Consider the following 27,076-nt stretch of genomic DNA (forward strand, 5'->3'; position numbering starts at 1 on the left):
AAACTATGGTGAAGAAATCGCCCATGTCTTCTATGAAGTGGTGGCACGGTGGTTAATTGGTGGTGCCCTGGAACCGCAGGGTAGGCATGGATGCCCACAGGTATTATATATATATATATATATATATATATATATATATATATATATATATATATATATATATATATATATATATATATATATATATATATATATATATATATATATATATATATATATATATATATATATATATATATATATACCCTGTAGCGAGTTCAGCGCATGCCCAGCAGCCCAGCAGTGCAGCATATATATACACTTCTGTAGCGAGTGAGTTCGAGTGTGCCCAGCATTCCTTTCCACCTCCTTGGCTTCGTTACGCACTCTTTGACCACAAATATGAACGTTTGATATGAACACTGTTTTTAGGAAAGTTTCTGTTTTTAAATTTGAAGCTGGCGGCTTCCTGTAGGTTTTCACAACACAGCGCTGGTAATCAAACTGCGCACGTCTTTCGTAACAGCATTTCGTGAATATCGTGCGAGCTTTACGCAAAAGCCAGCTTATTCCGCTCTGTATCTTTCTTTCTATTTGCAGAAACGTTTTCTTCGTTGGCCTATTTTTAGATGTTTGGGTTTCTACATCAGCAGAGACTGCGCGTGAATGAGATTGCTCACCGACCGACATTGTGAAGAGAGACCCTCTCTGTATCCGCCGACATCATCGTGCCTGGGCCTCAGATAGCGTCGATGCAAGCGCCTCTTGCCAAGTCGCCTCAGGTGAAGCCAAGCCGGAAGCACAGATCGCCAGTTTAAGTGGCTGCAGTTCCTCGAATCGTGCCAAAGCTGCTTTGGCGATCGCATCGCGCTTTCTTTTACGCCCCTCCCCTATCATCCTGACCAATCATTGCCGTTCGGCTGGTTTCCGTATGCCCGAAGCTCGTTTCCGACCAGCTGGATCACCAACCGATAGGTATCACCGTATACCGTCATCATGGCTGGCGCAGAAGACGTGCTTCCGCGGGGTCGACTTACATGTCTTCGGGCCGATATGCCTTTCAGCTTTCCAGCTATGGTCAATGCATGTCGTGTCTGAATTGTTGCCGAAGAGACAGCAAAATCCTGCCGTATACGGCAAATTCACTAGCTGCGGGCCCCGCCGCAGTGGTCTTGTGGTTAAGGTCGAATCGTGGCTGCGGCGGTTTCATCTTCGGTGGAGGCAGAAATGCTGTAGGCCCGTGTGCTCAGACTTGGGTGCACGTCAAAGAACCGCAGCTGGTCGAAATTTGCGGGCCCTTTCACTATGGTTTTGTAACGTTAATCTACACATATGAATCAGTCAATATTGACCAGACGCCGGTGTCCATACTAATGTGCAGTTCGCTGTCAATAAAGTCAACTCGGTCACATTCAGGAAGCTAGCGTTTCAATCAGTGACAGACCTGTTTTCGCCGTCACGTTGGGAGTGCATTTTGTTAGGATCGTTCGTCTGCACTTACCTCTATGCGGAAACTCCTAGAGTGTCTTGCAGTGTGCCTCTTACTTCGTAAGGTGAACTTGGCTGCCCATTAACGCCGTGAATGAAGGCTCGTATCATGTATTAGTGGACCACGAAACACTTGCGTGTCAAAGGCAATCTCATTGTCAACCGCTATGTTTGTTTTGCTGCTTCGCAGTGTGGCAGGCGTTGATTGTTCGAACAGAGATTGTGTTGCCACAATTCCTAATAGGACACGACTAGGTGCGTTTTCGAAACGCATGTTTTGAATGCGTGCCTCTGCTTGGTGAATGATGCGCCTCCATAACAAACTAGTGTCGTTTACATGAAATTATCTCGTACATATTCCCATGCGGCGTGTGACCATCAGGAAAAGGGCGCCATGTTGTGGAATACTTGTCCACGCAACGTGGTGCACTTTACACCAACTGAACAGTGACTCGCATACCACATTTCCTTTCTCGCGCGTAGGTTGTGCTGAGGAAATAAAAGGTTGGCATAGAAGCATTTGTCTGAAAGTCGTGTCTGCACTGTCGCTTGGCTTTTACGAAGTGCAGTATAGTACATGTCTACGAATCATGTGTTCCCGTGTCTATGCAGCAGTAACATTGTAACGCCGAGCTCGTCCGCGCTGGCCCGAAGGCTGCGGGTTTGCTCCCGGTGGTCGCATTTCGGTGTAATGCTGGAGTAGTCGGTGCTCTTTGGTGGAAATCGTCAGAGCCCTCCAGTACGGCGTCTCTCATGATCATATCGGTGTTTTGGGGCACAAAACACCAGGCATTAAAAAGAGAGAGAGAGTTGGAAAATTTGAACGGCAGAGCGTTCCGTTCACGTTGTCAGTGCGTATACGAATCCCTCTCAACCATCGGGAGCACATTGCGTTCGTTTTGCAGGTTTTGCACTGTGGTATATAGCTTTAGTGGTGTATTGAACTGCTGGGTATTGCTCATTTCTGTACAGTGTCTGAGAAATAGCGAAAACTGCCCCGCGATGTTCGGGGTCAGAACGAAATTGCAATTTGAAACCGCATTTTTTCTTTTTGCTTGCATGGACAGACTATAAAGTTCCCGTCATGAGTGTGCGTCTTGTTTAATGAGCTGCATTGCATTGCTAGGTTTGTGTGTGACTTATTGAATTATGTTATTATTTATTTATTTCCTAGGCAGCGTTTCCCAAACCTCCTTTTTTCTGTGTGTGTAAAGCTGTGCCATTTAATTGACAGGAAACGGAAACATGGCCGTTCAGGTTCTCAGTAATGAGTGAAAAACCTAGACTGTGCTTCTTGCAGGATGGATCAAGGCCGATTCGGAGCAGCTTGCTTCGGGATGTACTGCACTCATAGGACTATGAAATGTACAACGGCAAAAATAACAGCAGCGTCCAACATGAACTATGATGCAGAATTTCCAAAAAGATAGTATTCAAGTGATTTCCAATGGACATATGAAAGCACAATATAAGTACAGGCTGAGTACCGGGCCCAAGTTAACTCGGTAGTTTGATGAACAAACGGCGTGGTAATTCAATTTTTCTTCCCGTGCATTCACACATTTTCGGGAAGAAGAGCGCGCCTTTGTTGAGACATTATGAGTTCGTGTCATGTACGACTGTGTTGCTGAATGATTGGAACTGGGTAATTGTGTGGTCTTGTTTTTTTTTTTTTGTCCTTGCAGTTACTCATATAGGCTTTAATCGCTACGTGCTAATTCCGCTAATTGTAGGTTTTATCATGCCGAGTTTGAAGTGATGTCCACCGGTCATTGAAGTACCGCAAACAAATTATAGGCCTAAGATGCTTGTGGTGGCATCAAACAAGTCACGCATAGCATCAAGACGCGAGCGACCCTAGCCAGAACAAGAATGCTGCGCAAATCTTGGTGCCTTCGCGTGCCAGACTGTACGCGTCGTTTTGGGATCGCATGACAAGGCCAGCATTGTGAATCGCGTGCCCATCTGAGCAGCAGCTTGGTCCTAAATCTAGAGTTCTTACGCGCCGCTTTAGCGATTACACCATATCGCTGGAAATATAATGAGTGTCCAAGTACGTCGAAAAAGGCTCGGGGCAGAAAGCTTCCTCGCATCCGCCGTTGTGCCACAACCGAGCAGAACACTATGCCCGCAGTGAGTGAAAACAACCTGATTTAGTCAGGCGTATAAACGATCAGCTTGAAATGTTTCTTACGTTTAGGCTCTTGTATTCCGCAAGTTGAGTAACGTGTACAATGTTCGCAGTGCCCTGCATCTCGATCGGCCGCGAAGCGACACTTGCGGCGTGTGCGAGAAGCATAATGAGAACAGAGCACGTGTTCGGAAGTTGCGAGAGAACGCTCATTTTGTGCCGTACTTCTTGAAGCGCACCTAGGCTCGCACTTTGCGACGGCGGGCACTGGCGAGCAACAGCAATGAAGGCGCTTGGCAGTTGACGCGAGGCTTGGGAAACGCTGCCGTGGCGCTATGCTGCGCTTTGCCCAGTGATGGCGCTAACCGGTTTTCGGCGGGTGTGTCTTTCTAGCGGCAACGGCTGTTTCGTCGTGCCGGTACACGGACGACGACCGTGGTGGTGCCGCCGGTGGTGGTGTCAGTGGTGGTGGTGGTGGTGGTGTCGGTGGTGGTGGCGTTACCACCTGGGGGGAGTCGAGGAGGTCGCCCCCCAGTGAGTGCTCAGTCTCTGTGTGTGCGACGCATGGCTCTTCTCTCCCGCGCTGCTATAGGACTGTGCTGCCCGCTAGCTGCATTGCATGCTCGCCTGTAGCGAAACGCCTGCAGCTGATACCCGCCGCTTCCTCCGCAAAGCAGCCTGGTTCCGCTCATCGACAATCACCGCTAGACAAAAAATGACAATAAAATCACTGTGTGCTCTTTGAGTTCGGCTATGGTACACACTAGACATTAATAGACGCCGTCCAGGTGAGCGTGCAGTGCGAAATAATTGTGTGCTTGACTAACACGAGGTCCACATTGTCGAGAGCAACCAGATGCGCCAGTGGTGCTAAGTTATTCAAGAGCGGGAGCGGTGGTGTGGACGATCATAATAGAAACACGGACTGTCTCTCGCACTTTATTGCCGTGCATGTTATGTGTTCTGTTCACGTCCTCGCCTATGCATGTATACCGTTTGCCCGTCTTGCAATGCATGACTGGCACCATCCGTGTTGTTTACATTGTCTGTGCTTTCATTTTTAGTGCCACTAAAGTATGCCATGCAACCGAACGACAGTGTGGACGTGAGACGCCATGGGAGACGCTGGTCAGGCGGTAAACAAAACCAGGAGGATGAAATATTCTGAAGACATCGCGAAACAGAAGTTGTTGAAATCACGCTGCGCTTATCATCGTTCTATATAACAAGAAGCGCTGTAACTGCACAGCTTTGTGCGTTGTGTCATTCTAATCTGCCCGTTAGAGATGCAAAGATGTTGTCTTAATTGTTTTCCTCGTGTAGCAGGCCTGTCATGTCCACAACGAATGCTTCATGGCCACTGTTTTGTGAAATGGCAACATTTGCCCCTTCTGTTGGTGAGGCATTGACGCGTGAACAGGTGGATCGAACGCAGACTGCAGTGTTGAAAAAGGCGCCATCGTATTGTTCGCCTCTTTTAGGTTTGGCGCCATCCCCAACTTGTTTTACAGATGTCATTGGCATAGCAGTACGACATTAGTTATGCGTCTGATTTAACTGCGGTCATAATAAGTCCGCCTTTACGGCTATGCGCTGTAGACAAAAGGGGCCAAAAAATGATACGACCAGCGTCACACTTCAAGCTCGCCGGTGAAAGCTAACGCTCGGCGATACCGAAATACTCGATAAGCGCTTCGTGCGATGAAAGCGCCATATTTTGCCATGCAACTGTGGGGCATGTGACCTGTCCGGAAGCCCGACCAGAAAGGAAGTATGCATGTAGGTCTATAGGTCTTTTGATTAATAAAAATTGGCCGACGTATGCGTTAACTTAAATTACTTGCAACGTTTCGGCCTTCGTCAGGATATAGTAGTGCTGCTAGCTCTGTCGACGCGATTTTGTTCTTTGCGACGCCGCTTCCCTTCATTCGTGCTGAGTGTTCTGTTCTTTTTCATTTGTTGTATTTATTCGTCTGGATTTTCATCTTCAGTATGTTTACTAGTTTAGTGTGCCTAGAATTTCACTGTTTCTTTCTTTTTCCTGTTGTCTATTATACCTGGTATGCAAATGTTATGCTTAGAATTCTTTGCCAGCTTTCTAACGGCCTCTTGCAAGATGTGTCCGACGTTCGACTTGTTAACAAGTGACGGGACACATTGCTTTTTTTTCATGGGAGTGAAGTTGAGTTCGGGTGCTGATCTGGACATGGCTTGCTCCCAAACCTGGCGTTATGCCAATCAACGTAATGATAAGTCGAAACTTATTGGGGCTGCTAAGCGTATACATGTGAGATTACAACAGGTTTAACACTTACATTCAGCGCCACGTTTCCATTGACGGGCTTCTACATAGCAGGCTGCACGAGTAGAGGTTATGGATTCCTCAAAATGGATTATGTAGGTAATTACGAACATAACTATAGTTATTGTTAAGTAGTTTGTTCCCGAGGCTTCAGCCACGTCGCATAGTTTTTGTGCTCGGCTGTCTTCATCCAAGGCAACGTTGCCAGCCGATCGCTAACGCATTCCTTGTCGTCTCGAGTGATGGCAGTCGAAGCGGCGCGTGATTGTTCACCACGAGGCCCCAGTGTGTGCGCACCACATTAACCCACATCCGAGCGTCATTACGGCGCGGAAAAAAGCAACACCTCATGCATTGTGCTCTGGCCTTTTTCTTCTCGGACGGTGCCTTCCTCCTCCTCGTCGTTTCTCGTGGAACTTGTTTTTTTTTTCTTTCGTTTTGCTGCTGCTGCGCGCGTTTGCTTCCGTGGCTCGTTCATCTGATCCTACCGCGGAGTTGTTCTTCCATTGCACTGTAAAAAGAAATCGCTGGACAAAGCACTGCTGCGGAGAGATCGTGCAAAAGCGTCACTTTGTGGCTTCCCGCAGGTTTCGATCGTCGATTGAAGTCAATGTGTGCTTGCACTGAACTGCTCCTTTGTCTTCGTGAAATGTTCGTAAAAAAGAAAACCAGTTGATGAGATACACATGTTGTCAGAAAGGATCGCTATTCCGCTGAAAAAAATGCCGACTGGTTCGCGTTTCTCGGGGTAGTTACTGCTGCTGCCACAGTGCGCCGCGTCCATATATAAACTGCCATGAAACGTTAGCACTAAGAAACTCCCCGTTTTTTCTCTGTAATTACAGGCACTGAAGATCATGGCGCACTCTTTTTCCGGCGAGTTTTGTAGCGCACGTCAGTTATTCCATAGAACTGAAACCCGCAACTTGTCGTCTTTTTAGCTAGGGTGCATACTTTAGGACGCTTCGTTACTTCGAAATTGCGGGCATTGGTACGCCAGAAGTAAGATGTCAATAATTTGGATTTCGTGTGGCTCTTTAAGTTCATCCAAAGCTGTATTCGCATGATGGAGGCCATCGTGGACGGACCAGTCACGTGACATGTGACGTGTATCGGATGCCTCTGCAGCCAGCATTCACACGACAGGATTCACGCTATACAAGCGAGGATTTCTTTCTCCGCGAGGGTGTGAACTGGGATATGGACCTCCGTCGTTTCGCGAATCGCTTCGCGCGGACCGACGCGGCAACGCTGATGTAGGGTGACGTATTACGCTATCCGTAGGCTCCAATTTCGCTTTGGTCCGTCTTGTCAGTGCAACTTTAACGTAAGTGCACGGGCGCCTCTGCGTATCGTCCTCTTTGCGGCCGCAGAGAATCCAAAGCGTGCCACTGGGAAGTAGTGAGCTTTCTTGGGCTTTGTGACTTTGGAGGAGGAACTTGCACGCGGATGTTTGTGGTATCGAAGCGGTGCTGCTGATATTTGAATTAAGACAGTCCAATCCGGATATCTCCAGGAATGAAACCTTCGCTTATGTCGCCCGGATCTTCTGCATTTCCCACTGATCAGTTACCAGCGCAATGTAGAAATTACCCTTCGTCAGAGTCATACCCTTGCCTAAAAGTTTCTAAACTACCCTACGTTTGGCCACCCTGGTTCGTGTGAGGATCGAACCCAGGCCACTTGCGTGATAAGCAAGTGTTGTACTACACAGCCATGCGTCTGCCTTGAAACGCAGCTAAAATGAGTTGACCCGCGTTGCAATCCGCCCAATGTGACTATCGTAACGAGCTCGTGGTTTAAGACCGATCACAAAAGGCACGCTTGTCGAGACCACGCAGTGGGTGCATAGCAAGTTCGAAACGATTCCACGCGCATAATTGCTCTTGGTTTAAAGCACGCTACCAATTGCAGCCATATGCGAAAGGTTCACTGACGCAATCCGCTTTCTAATTTGTCGATAATTAATGGACCATTTAAACTTGCCACGTAACATAGTACAATAAAGAAGTATGCGCTAATGGGCTGAAGTATGCGCTGGTTGCAGGATATCGCGTTCGATTCTTCACGTTTTATGGTCCCCTTCTTTTTCACAGTGTTGCCAAAACGCACGACGTCAGTCAGCGAAGTCCCTCCTGGTTGACGGTGCCGTAAACCGAGGCATCGCCGTTGCTAATATTCGTCGTTGGCGTCCTCTTCGGACAGAGACGCGCCGTGTGCGGCACCCTTCCGGGCCTGGCCCATTCGTGGCCGCCAGCTGAGCGGACACGCAGTGGGTCAAGCGCTTCCCGCGTCATGCGTTGCGCTGGCGGGAGAGGGCTGCCCGATCCGGTCACGTGGATGCGGTCATCGTGAGCGGCTTACTTCCGGGTGGAGAGGGACGAGGCGGAAGTGAGCCGCGCTTTTTACTCGGCCGTATTCGCTCGCTCCTTCATTTTTGCTTGGAAACCGCCGTGGAGCATTTTTCGGGCGCTGGTGTTCCTCGCAGTTGCGTTTCTTTTCCTGCCTCTTTTGATGGGCGCATTTGTTTACTTTCTTTCTTGTTCCGGGCTGGTCGTTCTTGCGGGTACTTCCGCGTGCAGCCGGTTGCCTGACACACTTTTGAGATGCTTGTTTATTCCCCCCGCATACGTGACTCCCCTTTGCGCAGTCTTTTCAGTGCTATGCTCCGGTGCCGCTTTGTAGCTGGAGAATTATTCCTCTGGTTCGCTTCGAATATTACGACAGAATTCTTCCTTCTGCCAGTGGTCGTGTTAATTGTTCACAGCAGCGTCCATCTTGATAGCAGTGAATAGCTCCAGTAGTCACATCCGCTCAGTTCTTCGCTGCGTCTGGCTGCGTCGCATGATTTTGCAACCTTGACGCCCTTCGGTGCTCGAATTTACTCAGACTCGTCAATATTGCTAATTTTTGGTGGTTGTTCTTTGAAAGTATTAGAACGGGCTTAAGGCCGTGTTGTAATATAGACAATAAGTAGGGCAATCCAAGAGAACGCAATGTGGCTGTGATGTGAAATTCCCGCCTCGTTCCGATACGCGTGAAAGTGTATGTACAGCGACGCTGTTTAGACAGGCGTCACTGTCGCAACTCGTGCAATGCTGTTATAACCCCACGCAACGTGTGTTCTTCTAAACAGAGAAGAAGAACAACAAAAAAGAGCCCTGGACGGTAATGCAACACTGCCCTAGGTGTCTCGGGCGAGTGTGCATTGACGCCGACTCGCTTCGCCAGCGGCAGCTCGAGCTCTTTTTCATTTGCAGTGAAGCTGCATGAATTGCTCGGAAAAGGTGTAGAAATGAGTGCGTGAAGCTACCTCGAAATGAAGCTACCTCGAAGAGCACCTCGGAGCTTCTCTTCGGGCTTTGCCACTTGGATGATGCCCGCTGCAGCATGTATACGCATCAAGCCCTCTGGGCGTCCTCCATTTTACAATAACGTCACTAAGCGGAAAGTTTGAAGCGAGCATCTATTAACTGAGGGGGAGAGGGCGCAGCTCGTGAGTCTGCTCCTTCTTGCTTCGCTGGTTAACCATCGGTATGGGGCGCGGGCATTTTTTTAAAATTCGAATGTCCGCCGGGCCCGCCACGACGGTGAAAGCGGTTCTTGTGGAGCGCCAAGAAAAATTCCTTGATATGCGAACTATATATGGCTGACGAGCTGTGCTTTCTCTCTCTCTGTCTCTCTCCCTATATATATATATATATATATATATATATATATATATATATATATATATATATATATATATATATATATATATATATATATATATGTATGTATATATATATATATATATATATATATATATATATATATATATATATATATATATATATATATATATATATATATATATATATGTATAAGCAGCCGCATTTTAAAGTCTACTGAAGAAATGGTCAAATGATGGAGGCAGCTGATTGCGTCATCACTACGGGGAAACGGGTACACGTCCTTTTTGTTACAGCATTCAATCGGCGTTAATCGGCGCAAAATTTCCAGGATCCGTCTTTCCTTTTAACGAGAATCACTGGAGCTGCCGACGGGAACTGCCTTTTGCATCGTTTCGTGCAAAAGCGAGTCGTTAATAATCTGGTTAATTAATGCTCGTTAATAACCCGGAATCCTGATGCGGAAACGCGTTATGGTATTTCTACAGCTGGCAATATATAATACAGGAATTACTCAGAATCTGAACACTAAAGTTGCGTAGTCATGACGGTGATACTTGCAGCGTTTTATTTGAAGCAGTATCCTGTAAACTCACGATATATATACTGCACGCTACGCTTGCTGGTTTCCTTTGTTCGATAAAATAATGTTGTAAATACTTCTAGAAGCGCTCGCTCGCTTGGTTGAAGAAAACAAGAGCAGTGATGTCTACGGAAAAAAGATGCATGTTCTCTTCTTATACCGCAACACCGGGTAGATTTGGGCGGAAAAAAAGAACTTCCGTCTTTTCAACTTGTTTCTTGTCCTGAAGAGCATTTTATTGATAGTAAGGTTGGCGGATTCAAATCAGCTGCAGCCATTTTGACAGCGCATGCGTGTATTGCTTGTTCCTTCCAGAGGATAAGCTCTGAAACCTGCAGACGCGCCTGCTTTTCAAGGAAATATGTAGTGGCTAGAGAAATCTTTGATCTCCATGACAAGGGGTCGTCGTTTAATTTTGTCGTTCGAACCGCTTGCTGTTTGTGCCATTGCAAAAGCAGGCAAGGTAAAACATGAAACAGGCACTGCGTAGCGGAGAGGGATGGTTCTCGTTTTGTTTGTCAGACTTGGCATTGGAATATCTATTTTGTTTATTCAGTACATACAGCTTCACTGCTGAGTGTATTAGTTCTTCGGTAACGCAACAAATATTTGTTCGATCACCGCTATATTACAACAACGGATAAGTTATGTGCAGTTCAGCTTCGCATAATCAATGGGCCCTGTAACACCGCGTGGTGGTAACGAGGTTAAGGCTGTGCTGCGAAGGCCGAAAAAACTGGACTACACAGACAAAGCGCATCTAACAACTGAATTAATTGGAACGAAAAAAAAACCAAAAAGGGGTCGGGTGACATGCAAAGTAGAGGGCATTGAAGGCAAACGGCGCATGATCCTACAAGGGTGCTATCTATGCAGTAAAACACGTGCATTTATCCAACTGAGTAATTTGCTTCGCACCTTATAGCACTACTGTTCCGATAATTTGGTATTTGTCTCTCTGAACATACCGCATGTCTATCTGTGAGTGCTATTGAAGGTGCCAAGGTTCCCCGACATCATGACGTATAAACTTTAATGATTGTTCTTACGTCTTTGGTGTTTACAAAAGTAGTAGCTTCCCCGAGGTTTGAGCGACATTTACAATTAAACCAGAGCTGCGCGAGATTCCCCTCGATTGCAAGCATACTACTTGTGTTCCTGGGGCCTTTTATTTAGGCACCTGGCGTCTGATTGCACGTGCATTCAAGGGCTGTAACACGAACCTTACGTGCCTCGCCGTCTCATTTCTCACGCGATATTCACGACAGGCATCGTCCGTTCACTGCCGATGCCTGTAGAATAAATCACGCACCACTGTCAGGACGACGTGTTTCTCCAGGTATGGAGTTTGGCGTCTTGAAATCATTCTTCATTTAAACTCGTACGTTAAAATATAGAGTAACCGTGGATGTAGTGAGCTTTTGTTGCGCCGTTTTTTTTACCTTGTCTTTTTTAATTAGATGTGTATAAGGAGAGGTTGGTGTACCTTGTCTTCCTTGCCGAATTTTCGTACTTTGAGCCCAGATATGGCGCCTTAAGCTCAGTCTACCATTTGGAGCCACAGTTGGGTGGCGCTATGTAATAACGGTTCGGAAATCGATCCCGTCGTCAGCCAAAGTGGCGCTTTCGTCCTTAAAAGAAAGTTAAGACCATGAAGGCGAGGAGGGCCAAGGAGCCAGTTCAGGATAGAGTCCCTGGCCTGTGCATGTAGGGTTGACGTGTTGAACCGACTTGGCTTGGTGCAGGCTCTGCGTGTAAAGCGGAGATGGCCGCGTGAGCAGGGCAGCGGCGGCGTTTCCTTGACGCGATGGAAGCGCGCCAGGGCTCCGCCGGCGGGGAGCGAAGGGGCACCGCGTAACGGTGCAACGTGACGTAACCAGATGATGCGGAGGCGCGACCGAAACAGCCTCGTCAAGGACGGGACTCTCCTCCTCTCCCCTCCTCGCAGAGGAGGAACCGGCTGCTGCAGCCGCCGCCAAACTTGTTGCGTGCAGCTCAGAGGAGGAAGGGCCGTCAGCCTTGTTTTGCTCGCTCAAGCAAAAAAACTCGTCAACCGAGAAGCAGGGGGCGCGTGTAGCGCAGTCCGAGCCGTTGCTTGAGCGCAACTTCCCTGCAATGCCGTTCCCGTATGTGAGAATTGTATGCCGGCTACGTGCACCACATAAACCCTAATAGATTAGGCTGGGCCCTCGGTGAACGCGTCGTGGCCGGAATGGCCGCGCTGGGCCATAACTGCTCTTCTCGTCTCTGGTCGGGTGGGATCCAAAACGCCGTAAGTCAAAGTGACCAATTATCAGAATGTGAAAATTTAAAACACTGAGAATTCAGAAAGCCCGATTGACGGAAAACTGAAAATTTGAAATGCCGAAAAACCAAAATGGCGAATTGTCAACATGCCTCCATCACCCAGCTATAGTGGAAGATAAGATTTACGTTGCCGAGGCATAGGTTCCGCAGGCCCTGAATGATGTGCACACGCTTTCGCACATTTTTTTTTCCAACAGCCATGTTTCTTTCTCACATGGGTCAAGTCTTCGAAATAGCAAATTTTATATCTCATCGCATAGCAAAATTTTATATTTCATCCTGGCTTCGGCGGCTGCATTTCTGATGGAGGCGGAAATGTTGTAGGCCCGTGTACTCAGATTTGGGCGCACGTTAAGAAACCCCAGGTGGTCGAAATTTCCGGAGCCCTCCACTACGGCGTCTCTCATAATCATATGGTGGTTTTGGGACGTTGAACCCCACCTATCAATCAATCAGATTTGTACATTTAATTTTATCGAAATAACTTGTGTGCCATTCCTTACAGAAGAGTTTAAAAGATCACAGCACGGAGTGAATGATGATAAGTAGGGTTAAGCGTCCGTCCGCCCGTCCGTCTGGCTGTCTGATATTTCCAGTTACGCCTGACGCATGACAAGGTTAGACCAAAAGGAGCTTCGCCCCAAAAACGTCGCCATTGTACCGGCTGCCTAGAGAAGATGCCGCGTGATTTTAGCGATTTTACTCTGTGAGCGGTGGGGTAATCGCTCCCCTTTAGTGAGAGCGATAGTGCGGAAAAACGGATTTCCTGTCCTCGAGATTATTTACAGGAAGGTCAGTAATTGCACCTCTCACCTGCAATAACTTCCAGAACCTACTTCCTTGTCAAAGACATAAACACAACTGTCCCTGCCACTTTATTCCTTGTGGGAGTTCTCCACGCTGTGCTTCGTCCGTTTCCTTCCGAGTCGTTCACTTTTTCGGCGTGTTTGTCTAGTAAGCTATGCAGGGCACCTCACAGGGCTCACGTGCCTCGAATGCACCATGCTTCAATGATATTAAAAAGTATTTCAGCGGGGCTTCGACGTGTGCATCGTTGTTGAAACGATCCAGCGTCGATGACCATTGCCAACTATCGGGCTTTCACGCCCCAATTCCGTGATATGGCTATATATGTGACGACGCCGTAGGGGAGGGTTTCTTATTTGGCTTCTTCGAAGTCTATAGACACGCAAGAATGCAGTTAGCCTCCATCGAAATGCGGCCGGTATTCGATATCGTCTTCTTCGGGTCAGCATTCAAACACCGTGGCGGGTTGGTTGTTATAGAAGTGCATGCGTGCGCAAGGGGTGCCTCCCTCTTCGTAAATTCCGCGGATAGTTCCCACAATATATATATATATATATATATATATATATATATATATATATATATATATATATATATATATATATATATATATATATATATATATATATCGGCGCTCTCAATAATCTCTGTGACGAAGCAAAAACTCATAATGAAACTTCATGAACGAGAATCACGCTTCCATTCTGTGCGTCGGGAATGTCTCTGGACGACGAACACTTATCCTTGCCATCGTCAGCCGATATTCTGCCCTTACAGGTTTTTCCTTGAGAATGGATTTGCCGGCTGAGCCAAGTATTTTTCATGTGCAGCAGACTAGCGGCTTCATTTTCCGATCGCAGCCAAGGTGCCTCATGAACCGGTCTGCGAAGGCAGAGTGAGCCGCAGAAGCTTGCCACAGTGCTGGATTCCTTTTTTCCCCTGTCGTTCGTGCGACAGCGCGTCATGCACCGTCGGTAACAGTGACATTCTTGATCCCGTTCCGTCAGAGAAAGGTGCAAGGCTGCTTAGTTTGCATTCCTACGGCCTGCGTGAACTGACTTTCAGCAAAGAAAGACATTTGCAGAAACGTCGCTATTTCGGGAAAGTCTATTTCCAAACATTTTCGTCGTGACAAAAAATGGCGAATAATTGCATAGTGGTTGACAACATCTTTTGTGCGACCTATAGTAGAAGTCTAGAAAGTAGAATTGCTTCGAATGTATTAAACTGGGAAACATCTACCATAAACACTGACTGCGAATAAGTTACCTTTGTGAAGCGTCAAACGCGATTAGATATTTACTCTCCTGATGGTGTATGATGAACATTTTATTGAACTTATCGCCCAGTGACGTCCTCAATGTTATAAACTATTCCTTAAGCAACGTTTGCGATAACGCCTGCACCTTTTTTCCCTTCTTATGTGTACCGCCCTAATGGTGGCTAAGTTAATGGGTGACCAACTCGCATGAGCTACAACACTTCTGAGCTTCATTCATTGAAGGTTCTCCTAGAACGTCGCGGGCTTCTTGAGGTATGGAGAGCGTATATCTACCCCGCCCTTACGTTAGATGCCACGAGCGCATATAGTGAAAAGGCATTGTACGGCAATGCGACGCTAACCTTACCTCGCACATCTCGTTCGTTAGTTTTACGCTTGTGGTGAGCCTAAAAAAAAAAAAAAACGATGCTGTCAAGCTGCGCGGCCCTGCGCATAAAATGAGAGATGCAGAATTTTACACGTTCTCGTATACGGAACGTTTATCGAGGCTGCGGAACAAAACTGTGTCCCTTAAATGGCAGTAGTTGATAAATATGCGGTCTGATTGATTGATTGATAGATGGATTGAAGAAAATATATTGCTGCACTTAGGTATCTCAGTAGGTAATTTTTATATAATAAGCTAATTTGTGACATGAAAGTATGAGTAACATTTGTCCCGAGAGATCGTAGAATCACAATCTTTTTTTTTTTTTTCACCTGTCTCAAATTACAGCCGACCACCATTATACTGCAAGCAATATTGAGTTGTAAACTATATCAAAGTAGAGCTACCGGAAAGGCTCTGTTTCGGGTCGTAGCGTGTAGACTTATAATCCAGCTTCCCGTCAAGGAATCTGAGTTGCATTTCGGTCTTACTCATTTCTTTTGTAATTCTAGTAACAGCTTGCCCCACGGAAGAAAACTACGACGTAAACAAGAATGCAAAAAATAATAATAACCGTAAGAGTCATATTTGCAAGATTGTTTTAGCGCGCGAACAAAAGAAAAACGACAGGGTAGACAGAAAGAGCGTGTCCTTTTTCCTTTGTTCGCGCGCTGAAACAGTCTTGCAAATATGACTATGCACCAACTAGAGCAAGCTTCCACTCTTGTAAGCGTAAGAGGGCTGCTTTTAAAGCTTAGTGGCGCATAGGTCGTGCACGCGGACGAATACGCACATGTAAGAATAGAATGTGCATACGAAATAGCGTAAGCTGTTACACAAGCAGACATCTACAAATCTCATGAGTGGGGCTTGTGAAAATAGCTGCAGAATTCAGATAAAGAGGCAAGGATTATGTGCTTACGGGAACCGTATTTCCGACTGGCAATACCAAGTTATAAACGATAAAAGATAACCGTAGCGGAACTTGTAATTAGGTTAAGATACAGTTGCTGACGAATCATTTAGTTACACTTGAGCGTCATGAAGGTTTATTTACCACGAGTTGTGTGGACTGACCGCCGCTCAAAGGAGAAAAAAAGATTATAATTTACTGCTCTTGTTGAGTCGTTATTGTCACGTAGAACCCTTTTTGAAGGACAAGTCTTCTGTGGAGGGGAGTCCCAAGATTCTCTGCTGGACATCACGTGTTATCTCCAAGGAGATCGAGATGTGGGGCAACGCATTTTTCTTACAGTGTGGACGTTTAAAGGTCAACGGTCATTTCTATGGGGCAACCAAGCTAAAGCATCGCCAACACTGTAGATAGGAGATTGGTGGTGGCTCTAAAACAGAGCATTGAGGAATACCACAGCGAAGTGAGCCTGGTATATTGTCAGCAACTGTGACCATACAAAATGGACAGCTGTTGTCAAGGCTTTTGGGGACGAAACTCCTTAAGGCGTGGGTCGTGCGTCTCCTGTATGTAGTAGCCACACCTCGTTTTAGTCCTTGGAATGTCCGCTGGATGATGGTACTTGTATATGATGAATTTTCGATGAAATAATGCGAGATGGCTGTACTTGGAGCGTTCAATAGACAGATGGACGGATGGACATACAGATACACAGAAAGACGGATTTACGGACGGACAGACAGACACAGACAGACAGACAGACAGACAGACACAGACAGACGGACAGACAGACAGACAGACAGACAGACAGACAGACAGACAGACAGACAGACGGACGGACGGACGGACGGACGGACAGACAGACGGACGGACAGTGCATCGACGCGGCCAACGAATGATTCACGGTTTACCGATAAAACCTTTTGAAGCTTCGCTCCACTCATCGTCATTCATTATGTGGATATGCCGTTATTTTTTTTTAAATAGCAGTAAACGACTGCATGGGCCCCAGCGAAACCTCCATGGTGCCCTCTGCGCATCCGTGCAGAACGTTAGGCACTAGGTGAGGCCGACCTCTCTTGTGACATCAACTATGGACGCACGACATATCCCGTGGGCGTCCTGGTGATAAGGCCACAAGCGGCTGTAGTACCGAAGCAGCGGTCCCCGTAGACTTGCGTTCTTAGATTGTAGGTAAAGCAAGCCAACCGAAAACATCGCTGCATCTAATGGGATGCGTGACGTATCCGAGAAACGAATGTGTCGCTGTGAACAAAGACGTCTTCGCCTTGCCGCAGCCGAGCGCTTTGTGTGAAGGCAATTACAGAGCAGGCGAAAGCACATTACCCGCTGCGGTTGACCGCAGACGGCGCTGATCAGCACGTCTCTCTCTCTCTCTCTCACCGTTTATGTTATGTCACCGTCTACTCTTGGTTCTATATATTTCAAAACGTGCAATTGCAATCCAATAAAGGAGCCCTGACAAGACGCTCGTATGGTGTTTGGGGACGCATCCCTATGACGCGCCTGTCTTGCGTTGCGCATAGGCAAACACGCGCATACTTCGTGTATTCGTATACGTGAGCCGTCGTCCGACCTGGTGTTGCGCGTCCCTTTGCGGCGTACAGCCACACAGGTGCTGGCAAAGTGAAGTGTCTGTCCCGATAGGCACTACCGGTGTTGAATTGGTGGTTGACCGCGAGGAAAGCTTTTGCGATAAGCGACCGTACACCGAAACAGGTCGCGCCGGCCGACGTTTGTCCTGACGGCATGTCGTACGTGCGGGGAGCCGAGGTCAAACGGCGGCAATAAGCACTGAAAGAAAAAAAAAATCGGGCAGATTTGTCTTATGCGCCAAGCCTCAAGGAAGAGCGGAGCTGCCTGGTCGACACTCTTGTAAGCAGGCTAAAGCGCAAGACGAATGAGCAGCTGCAAAAAGCTTGGTCAAACAGTTTTCGGATGTCGTCGAGGAATACAACTGAACCCCACATGTCGTACTACGACATCCATCATCGTACCTCAAGTATGGAATCGCTTCATACGGTAAAATTTCAGAGGCACCAATGGGGAGTGTGCAAAAAGCAGGGAAAAGTGCAATCAAGAACACGCTTGCCTACCATGAGAAGAAGAAGATCATCTATTACAAAAAAATTCCTACCACAAGATCTCCAACCTGGCGAACTGGTCCTCTAGGAAACATCTTGGCACCCAAACAAAGGAAAGCTCAGTTCAGTCACGGAAGAACCTTAAATAAGTAATCTTTCGCAGAGTCTCTCCTGTGAACTATGAGATCGACCGATGCGTGGCACCGTTGAGCAGAACTACTGACATTGTGCACGTTAGCAAACTGCGCCGCTACGCTACTATTGTTTCAATAAGTATATATATATATATATATATATATATATATATATATATATATATATATATATATATATATATATATATATATATATATATATATATATATATATATACACAAAGAGAAAGAGAGTGAGAGAGAGCCTAGATCATCATCATCATCAGCCTGACTAAGCCCACTGCAGGGCAAAGACCGGGTCGATTGGCCCATGATAGGCCAATCGACCTGGTCTTGTGCTTTCCGTTGCCACGTTATACCTCCGAACTTCTTATTCTGATCGGCTCAACAAGCTTTCTGTCTCCCCTTCGTGCGTTGGCCTTCTCTGGAAATCCAGTCAGTTACCCTTAACGACCAGCGGTCATCCTGTCTATGTGCTACGTGTCCGGCCCATGTCCACTTCTTCTGTCTCTTGATTTCAACTATGATTTCCTTAACCCTGGTTTGATCCCTAACCCACTCTGCTCTCTTCTTGTCTCTTAAGGTTACACCTATCATTTTCATTTACATCGCTTGCTGCGTCGTCCTCAATTTAAGCTGAACCCTCTTTGTAAGCCTCCAAGTTTCAGCTCCGTAGGTAAGTACTGGCAAAATGCAGCTGTTATGTACTTTTCTTTTGAGGGACAGTGGCAGACTACCATATATAGATTATTTGAGAATGCTTGCCGAATGTTGTCCACCCCATCCCTATCCTTCTGGGTGTTCCAGTCTCATGCTTCGGCCAGTAAAGCGCTTAGATCACGAAGAGGTAAACGTTCTCACGAAATAAAGGTTGCCACCTTCGAACATTGTCGCACGGGATAAAACCATAGAGAACCTATCTTTCTCAGGATTGAAGGCAAGCCAGCCGGGTCATTGATTTGTGAAAACGTGTAGCATCCTCTAACCTATAGCGTATCCGAGCCGTGTTCGTTCACGCGTCTCGTGAAAGGGATGGCGGTGCATGCCTTCCCGTCCAGGTGGGCAGCGCCCCACAATGCGCCGCCGGGACTTTTTCCTCAGCTTGTAAGGAAACGGCTTTGCCTCCAGCAGCGTGCAAAGCAAGGGGGAAAGCAAAGCAAACTTGTGCAGGTGTCCAAGAAGAAAGAAACATTGGCGATAAGAAATACGGAACCAAGCGGTCAGCGCCGAAGATGCAGTGGTGGTGGGGTGGTGGAGGCGAGCTGCCTTTGTTGTCTCACCTTTCTTGCGTCCCGTTGGGTTTTTTTTTTTTGGCTTTTCCAACGAATGGTGCGCAGTGTGCGTCTTCGAAAGGGGACTTCTTTCTTTCCTAGGTCATTCCACTGAACGAGCAATAGAGACCGGAAATTGAGGAGGACGTGGAGCAGACACCACATTGAACTCCTTCCGGGCACTGACCCTCGTGATTCCGCTCGTTTTAGTGACCACTCCTGGGTCGCTCCAAGTGATAAGCAAAACAAGAGTGGTTGGTTCCATTTTTCTTCTTGCTTTCTTGTGGATAGTGCTCACCTAATTCGTGCAATGTTTTCATGTATGGTTTACGCGTCTCGTCGAAAGTGCAGAGCTTGTGCCGCGGTCGTGGATTTTGCAAATGAGGCGGAATAAGGACATAATCAGTGACATAGACGGCTCCCTGAGCGTGCCTAGCTCGAAATGCGCCAACAAGCCGAGTGTCGCACACTTCTGAAGAGCATTCACTTATATCCTGCGTCATGCATTTCGGAGGCATTGAAAAATGTCTGAGACAAGTGACCCCACGATATTTAAAAAAATGTTGTAGTACTTACTAACTTCGATTTAATAACTACCTGTCACACATGTTACAACCCTGTTAGTAAGTGCATTTAGTAACGGGAGGTTATAGTAACCGTTGCTACCTCAGGCGTTACAAACGTATTAGGGTTACTACCCTTCTTGTTCCTAACCAGTAAAGCATAATTAGTAACGGTTACTACCCCCCCCCCCCTCGAATAGCTTAGTAACTACAACGGGCAGTCAACAGGACAACACTCTGCGCCGTCTAGAGCAACACCTGGCTACGCTTAACGCTAGCGTTCCGTTTGTATCGATAGGGAGTTTTAAGATAGCGCACCGCAAACCCTTGCGGTGTGGTCGCTGACACTGCGCATGCGTCGTAACGCGAGCTGCTGTTCGCGCTTGATAGCGCACCGCAAACCCTTGCGGTGTGGTCGCTGACACTGCGCATGCGTCGTAACGCGAGCTGCTGTTCGCGCTTGCGGCCCGCCCGCAGAAAATCCGAAATAGCATGCGGCCCGCAAGGCCCGCAAGCGCTGGTGTCGAGTCTATGATGTAGCTATTCGCTATGGTGTAGCTAATAAATATATGCTGTAACGCAGACGCTGGTGTCGACTCTCGAGGCTATGGGCAAACGCTATTCTAAAGCTCATATGGCGCCCGCAATGCCTGTCAACGCTATTATAAAACCTCTAATAAATCAGTCTTCTTGTGGCCACCCCCGTGTGCAGACGCTCTCCATACAGTAACCGCGATCATCTGGTTTCACTAGTGAGTCATTTTTAAAGCGGTCGTTTCTCGAGCACCAACATAGTGATTAATTTTCAGCTAATTATGCGCAGAATGTCATGAACGACAACCGCACCAACACACATCGACACGTCTATGCGACGCTTTTTTGTTTTCTTCATTAGGCACGTCTACGCGAGGCTTATAATTTTGAACGGCTCCAAGAGTATATATTACCAGTGCCACTGGCGAACGCATCTAGAGCCGGTGAGGAGGTACATGTACATTAGAATGACTAGCTTAAGTAATTCGCTGTATTTTTATAGCGTACGATTTTTTAGGTGTGCATGTTCTCGTAGCTTACGACTTTCAATGAACCATATTCAAACAAACAACATGTGACGTCTTTTTTGGATATCAACATGTTCATTAGGTTATGTGGAGCTGGTACAATGCAAGACCCATGACGAGGTATGGAGCTTACTAATATCGCTTCAATGAACTTGTTGCGAACAGCCAATAAAATAACTTCCGATGTTCGTTTAAGACTTTTCTTTAAGAGGTACAGGACACAAACTTACTAACTCTAGGCAAGAGGTAGTAACCACTGCAACTTCTGATTGAGTATTGATATATGGAGCAAGATGGCAAGTTGGGCCAGTTAGATTACGTTCATAATTGAAAATTTTGTCCTTGTCAGCCTCTTCCGTCCGTCCGTTTTTTAGTTTTTTAGTGCGATTTGACAAAATTTTCAACTTTGATATATGGAGTTTAACATCCCGAAACCACCATATGATCATGAGATACGCCGTAGTGGAGGCTCCGGAAACTTCGACAACCCGGGGTTATTGAACGCGCACCCAAATCTGAGCGCATGGGCCTACAGCATTTTCGCCTCCATTGAAAATGCAGCCGCTGCAGCTCGGATTGGATCCCACGACCTGCCGGTCAACAGCCCAGCACCTTAGCCACTAGACCCCGGCGGCGGGGCACCACTGCAACTTCCAAGTGTCTGCCAACGTGGGTTGCAAGAATACACCAATAAGGTAGCAATGCTGCAAGAAAGGTAGCAACAGCTGCGGTTACGAAGTTCAGGGTTACAAGCTTTTTACAAACTCTTTTTAAAGAGGGCATTGAATGTGCGTTCGAGACAACTTCGGTTGTTGACAGAAGCGCCCAGCGGCGAGACCCAGCAGATTCTATTGCCACTTAGCACAGGCATAGATTCTAAGTAGAATCTTGAGTTTGCGTTAACGTTTCAAAAGCTCAGGAGCTCGCTTTTAGCTGTGATGTCGCTCATACAGCGAGAGTGTTGCTCCAGGACCGCCTGCATTGGTCACTGAAGAGTTGGTACTGATCAAGAAAAATTGCTAAAGAAGGAAGGCTGGACAGTCCCCCTTCGCCCTCCCTTTGCTTTAAATTAAAGTACGCGCATATAAACGAGCCGTCCAGATGTGAACGCAGGAGGGGGTGAGAAGAAAAGGGAAGATGTTCAGAAAGGAGAGCTGCGGGAGGGGCCTTCCTTCCTTCCTTCCGTCGGGGAAAATGTTCCGAACGGGTCAAGCGAGGTCAAGCGCGGCTCGTCTTTGACGGGAGGGCAAGGAACCGCTAAGACGCGGCACCCCAGATCGGTTGTGCTGCAGTCGTCTTGTTTATTTCCACGGGGCTCCGGTGTGCGTTCGCACCTACTGCTCGATGAACGTTCGATACTCCGTCGGCCAGCCGTTTTTACTGTGTCCATCAGAGTCACGATCAATACGCAAATCGGTGTGCTCCTCCCTGGACACGCTGTTTTTCTTAGTGTGGCCGTGCTTACATTGTTCACTTCACGTCACACACAGGTTCTGCGCGCTGGGTGCCCAGACATGGCGGTCACCGCGACTTTTTGTCTCACTAGTTTCATTGCAGGGGAGGACACGCAGTCGTTCTGTCCCCGCGTTCTTTCGTGCTCACCCCGCTCTTTTTTGTTCGCCACAAGAATGAACACTAAGGAACCTCATGTTTCTTGCTCCGTGAGTTCGGGTAAAAGTGCTCGTGACGTCTCAACCGGCAGGTACCCAGACATCGCGGCCATGGTGACGTCAATACGCACTACATATACGCTCATGTGTGTGTCGGGCTCAACCGAACACCATAACGCCCTCTGATTGCAACATAAGGTTACGAAGGTAGAGGATGGTGACCGGGGATCCGCGTGCTTGTGCAGTACGGGATCGAATGGAATGACAGATAACGTGTTCGCATGTTCGATCAATAAAGCTTCACGCGCCAAAGCGACCCTGGCGCTATGAGCGACGCCGTGGAAGACACCGCAGATGAAGAGTGATTAACACGAACCGTTTTTTGCATATCACCGCCATACAAACGTGGCCCACTGTAAAAGGCGTGGCTTAGTGCTCTACGGCAGAGCACAGCAGCATGCATGGCGGTGGTTGAATGGTTATTGCTGGAAAAGGTGACGGGAGTTTGCGGATGATACGTGGCAGTGTGTTCTTACAGAATGTTTCAACTGTATATTCCATGGATACTTTCAAACGCTACAAAATACAGAGCAGGGTAACAGAGTGAAGACGCAGTGGTTGTCTGACCTGGGCTTGTCTTCCCCTCCTCCGGACGCTCAGCGGGAGCCTTTGCTGGCAGAATCCTTTGTTCGTGGCGAGTGTCGCTGCCACGAACGAATGGGGCGTTGCTCTTTGCCTCATCAATTGCGTGCATTGCAATGTAAGCTTGCGTCGGGGCCCGATACGAGCGTACCGTTGAAAGTCCCGGCCGTGCGTCGTTCTTTTCACCCTGGCAATATGTTCAGATCAGGCTGGAATAATGGAGGGCTCGTCGCTTGTCTCTCGCAAGTTGGATGCAGCGGGGCTGGGCAGAGACACCGAGAAAGGTATGACGAAATACAAGTATCGAAATACGTGCGTTGGAAGCCTAAATTCAGATAGAGAGGCAGATACTTCTTTTCACATAACAAAGTATATTGGAGATACATTTGCAGGAAGAAAAAAAAAGTATGCCAGAACACAGATAGTGGAATACATTTTATACTGGGGTGCTGTTACTAAGAAAAAAAAAAGTCCTGATTCGTTTATTTGTTTTGATTTGTGATAATTTCCAACAAAAAGGTAACGAGATATTCAGCACAGTATCGTGATATAATTGATACGTAAAAGTACTTTTTCGCTACTTAAATATATCTTTTTTTGTTTTGATGGAGGCGAAGATGCTGTAGGCCGTGGGCTCAGATTTGGGCGCACGGTAAAGAACCCCAAGTGGTCAAAATTTCCAGAGCCCTCCACTATACGGCGTCTCTCATAATCGTATGGTTATATATATATATATATATATATATATATATATATATATATATATATATATATATATATATATATATATATATATATATATATATATATATATATATATATATATATATATATATATCGGCTGCACAGCAAGAAGCGTAAGTTAGTGTCGCATGAATGGAAGCTGCCGTCGAATAGTCCATTCTGGCACGTAGTGCATGAGCGCGCAGTTCTTACTATGCAGGATAACAGCGGAGTGGGTGCACTTGCACCAATGGGCCTCCATATGCATTCCGAGTTCGTCAGCCTTGCCGACGTCTCATGCATGTATTTCGTACGTGTAGCCAAGATGACATAATGTAAACATATACTGTTCACAGTGATTCCAGAACCGAAGGAACAATCACTAGAGCGCACACACATTTACGTCCGTCCTCTCCAAAGGTAGCAGTCGCTGACCGAGTTGCTGATCTACATTACGGCGTCGTGTGGCCGACCTCGCGGCGCCCTCGTCAACTGCCGTCTGTTGTGTTACGCCGCACGTGACATGATGCATCGCGGCGTCGTAACGCAAAGAAAGCAGCGTGGCGCTGCAACACTTATCTTTCCGGGCCATCGGCACAGATAAGCGTTCGCGAGATGTACCGTTCCGCCAGCTCCGAGTGCGGCCGCACGAATGACTCCAGCTTTTCTCGCCTTATTGGCAGGGGACACATTTTCCAAACATGCATAATTTGGTTACGGTGTGGTGAAATGCGGCAAAAGTTTGACAATAGCGAATGAATATATATATTGCGCCGCTCCTTACCATTAAACGTCTATGCAGAAACAATCATTTTGGTATAAGCTAGGTGAGTGCTTCATAAATATGACCATGTTGCCACAGTTTCAAACTTAATCATAAAAAAATAAAAAGATGCCCCACGTGTCTGACTTTGTCGTAACCTGTGCGGTAAAAAGAGATGGTGTGAAAAAAATAAATTTTATCTCTTCAGTTGTTACTGTTCAAAATCATTCCGTGGGCCCTCCCGCAGTCCTCATAAGCCCTGCTCTAGCACTCCACGCAGAGAGATCCCAGTGATCTGTTGTTCCGAAACTCCTGGTAGATTAAACAGCGTGAATTTTTCTTTGTGATAGTGTCTTTTTTGAACGCTTTCACGTCGTCGTATTATTTAACTATTATTATCTAGAAATGTTCTGACACTTGTTCTACACCTGTTTGATGCAAAACTGCGCTGGTATTTCATGGCTTTCAACTTAGTCAGCCCGGCTTTATGAGGCGCTGAATTTTGGACTTTCTATCGTTATTGAAACATGATTCTAGGACGATGTTTGGGAACGTATTGAGTTGGAGATTTTTCCATTTTTGCATGCGTGTCTTGAGAGCATTCCTGGCAACGCAGAACAATCTCCACGCAGCGCGAATGGAGCGAGTCGTGTCCTCAACAGCAATCAGTGATTTTTCATGTAGCTTTTCTGCCTGGAAGATCTATATTATATTCTCCTGTACGTCCGAACTCTCCTAAAGAAATAACTTAAATGACATTTCACGTTATCGATGCTGTTATGGACACCATTGATATAGTACCGTAGATTATGAGTGCTCACAAACCAATACGGTCATTTGTCTTGAAAGATATGACGTCATTTATCACGAGCTTTCCTGTAAGAGTTCGCGGGAGTGGGGAGGTGGCTAATATTCGCACCTCCGATCAATAAGTATTGAAATGGAGTATGAAAGAGACCGCTTTCGAACACGTTTAACGGGTTGACGTGAGGTGAATACAAGCAAGGCTGATATGTGTATACGTGAGCTCAGAAACCCCTGTAACTTGTCGTACACGAGAACTTGCGTTTCCGGTAATCGAATCGTGAAGCAGTAAAGTCATTCGATAATAACTTCGGTCATGACCTGTTTGAACTTTTCTTCTCTCGATGACGTCCTCAGAAGCAAGTTTATATCAAGGTTGAACGCGGACGCTCTTAAGAAATATTTTGCATGCTTTACGAGATTCCCACTGCTGAATTCGCGATAAGGAACTTCGCCATGCGACCGTTCAGGAAGCGTGATATTGATGGTTGGTAGATCCATAGACTTGCCCGATTTTCTTAGTTCTGTGGCTCTTTTAAAGACGCGTTTGCGGATCCTTTAGGGGCCGAAATGTCTATGGGTAGTCGTATTTTTCCAAACCAAGCAAAGCAATGCGCCCAGACGCGTAGTCATTGCGAATGGCAGTGCTGATCGCAAGCTAACAACATGTATGCTGACAAGATCGTTCGAGCAAGCACCAAGCTTGGGCTCATTCAAGAACATCGTTGGCTGAAACAGCACACTTGCAGGCAATGAGTCGCGAGGGGAAGGAAATACGTCTCTTGCGTCCTTTTTCCTCGCTCCTCATAAATCGGTGGCAGGGCTTTCTCGTGTTCTAAGTAGTGTTGGAGGTAACGCGTTACAAGTCACGCCGTCGCCGGTGACGTGATACTTTTATTGGTAACAAAGTAACGTACTTATTACAGTTTCGGAAATGTAACAGTTACATTCTTCCGTTACCATTTTTGGCAAAATGTGGTGTCACGTTACTCGTCACTTTTTATCTTCTGGGTGCAATTTTCCTAGAGCTCGCCCCAACGCATTATTTTGACGTAGCGTCGGACAGTTGTCAGCCTGCCACTGCCACGCATGGACAAAGAATGCGTGGGCGAAACTGGTTTTGTTTGTGGAAGTTGCAGGTAGGAATTTCTTAAGACAGGTCGACTTCCTGTGGGGAAGGCTGGGACATCTCCCCACAAAGCTTGAGGAACGCCGCGAAATCCGCCATGAGAAGCTGTACCAACATGTTTTTCGTGGAAGTGGATTGTACTGCAGCTGGGTTCCTGGCCCCTGTCCTTTCTGAGTCCAAAAGACAGGCTGCCTGAAGGGATTTCGCATGGGTAGGTATGGTCCATAACGTGTTCATTTCGACGCTTCATTCGTGTTGGAGGGAAAGAACTTTTCCGAAGGTAACATAAAAACGACGTTCACGACTTTCGATTAAAAAGGAAGCACACTCGATGAGTGCGCTGAGTAAGGTGAACGGCCACCTCATCGGATTGGACAAGTTCCGCGTCTACGACTCAGAAGTGGCAAATAACTATACGTG

At 46.9% G+C, this 27,076-nt stretch overlaps 1 protein-coding gene across 6 annotated transcripts in view; it reads left to right on the forward strand.

Moving 5' to 3' along the window:
* The window catches only part of Hr3 (nuclear hormone receptor 3 ROR-beta), a 181,984-nt gene that overhangs the window by 26,405 nt on the left and 128,503 nt on the right, over positions 1 to 27,076 (forward strand). For 3 of the 6 annotated variants that reach the window (XM_075893943.1, XM_075893944.1, XM_075893945.1), the window contains exon 2: positions 3,992 to 4,132. The exons of the other annotated variants lie outside the window; for them this stretch is intronic. In XM_075893943.1, coding sequence (XP_075750058.1) covers positions 3,992 to 4,132 — 141 coding nt within the window. The remainder of the gene's footprint in view (positions 1 to 3,991; positions 4,133 to 27,076) is intronic. 6 annotated transcript variants of the gene reach the window in all.

The sequence above is a fragment of the Rhipicephalus microplus genome, chromosome 4, assembly GCF_043290135.1.
Source record: "Rhipicephalus microplus isolate Deutch F79 chromosome 4, USDA_Rmic, whole genome shotgun sequence".
Lineage (NCBI taxonomy): Eukaryota > Metazoa > Arthropoda > Arachnida > Ixodida > Ixodidae > Rhipicephalus > Rhipicephalus microplus.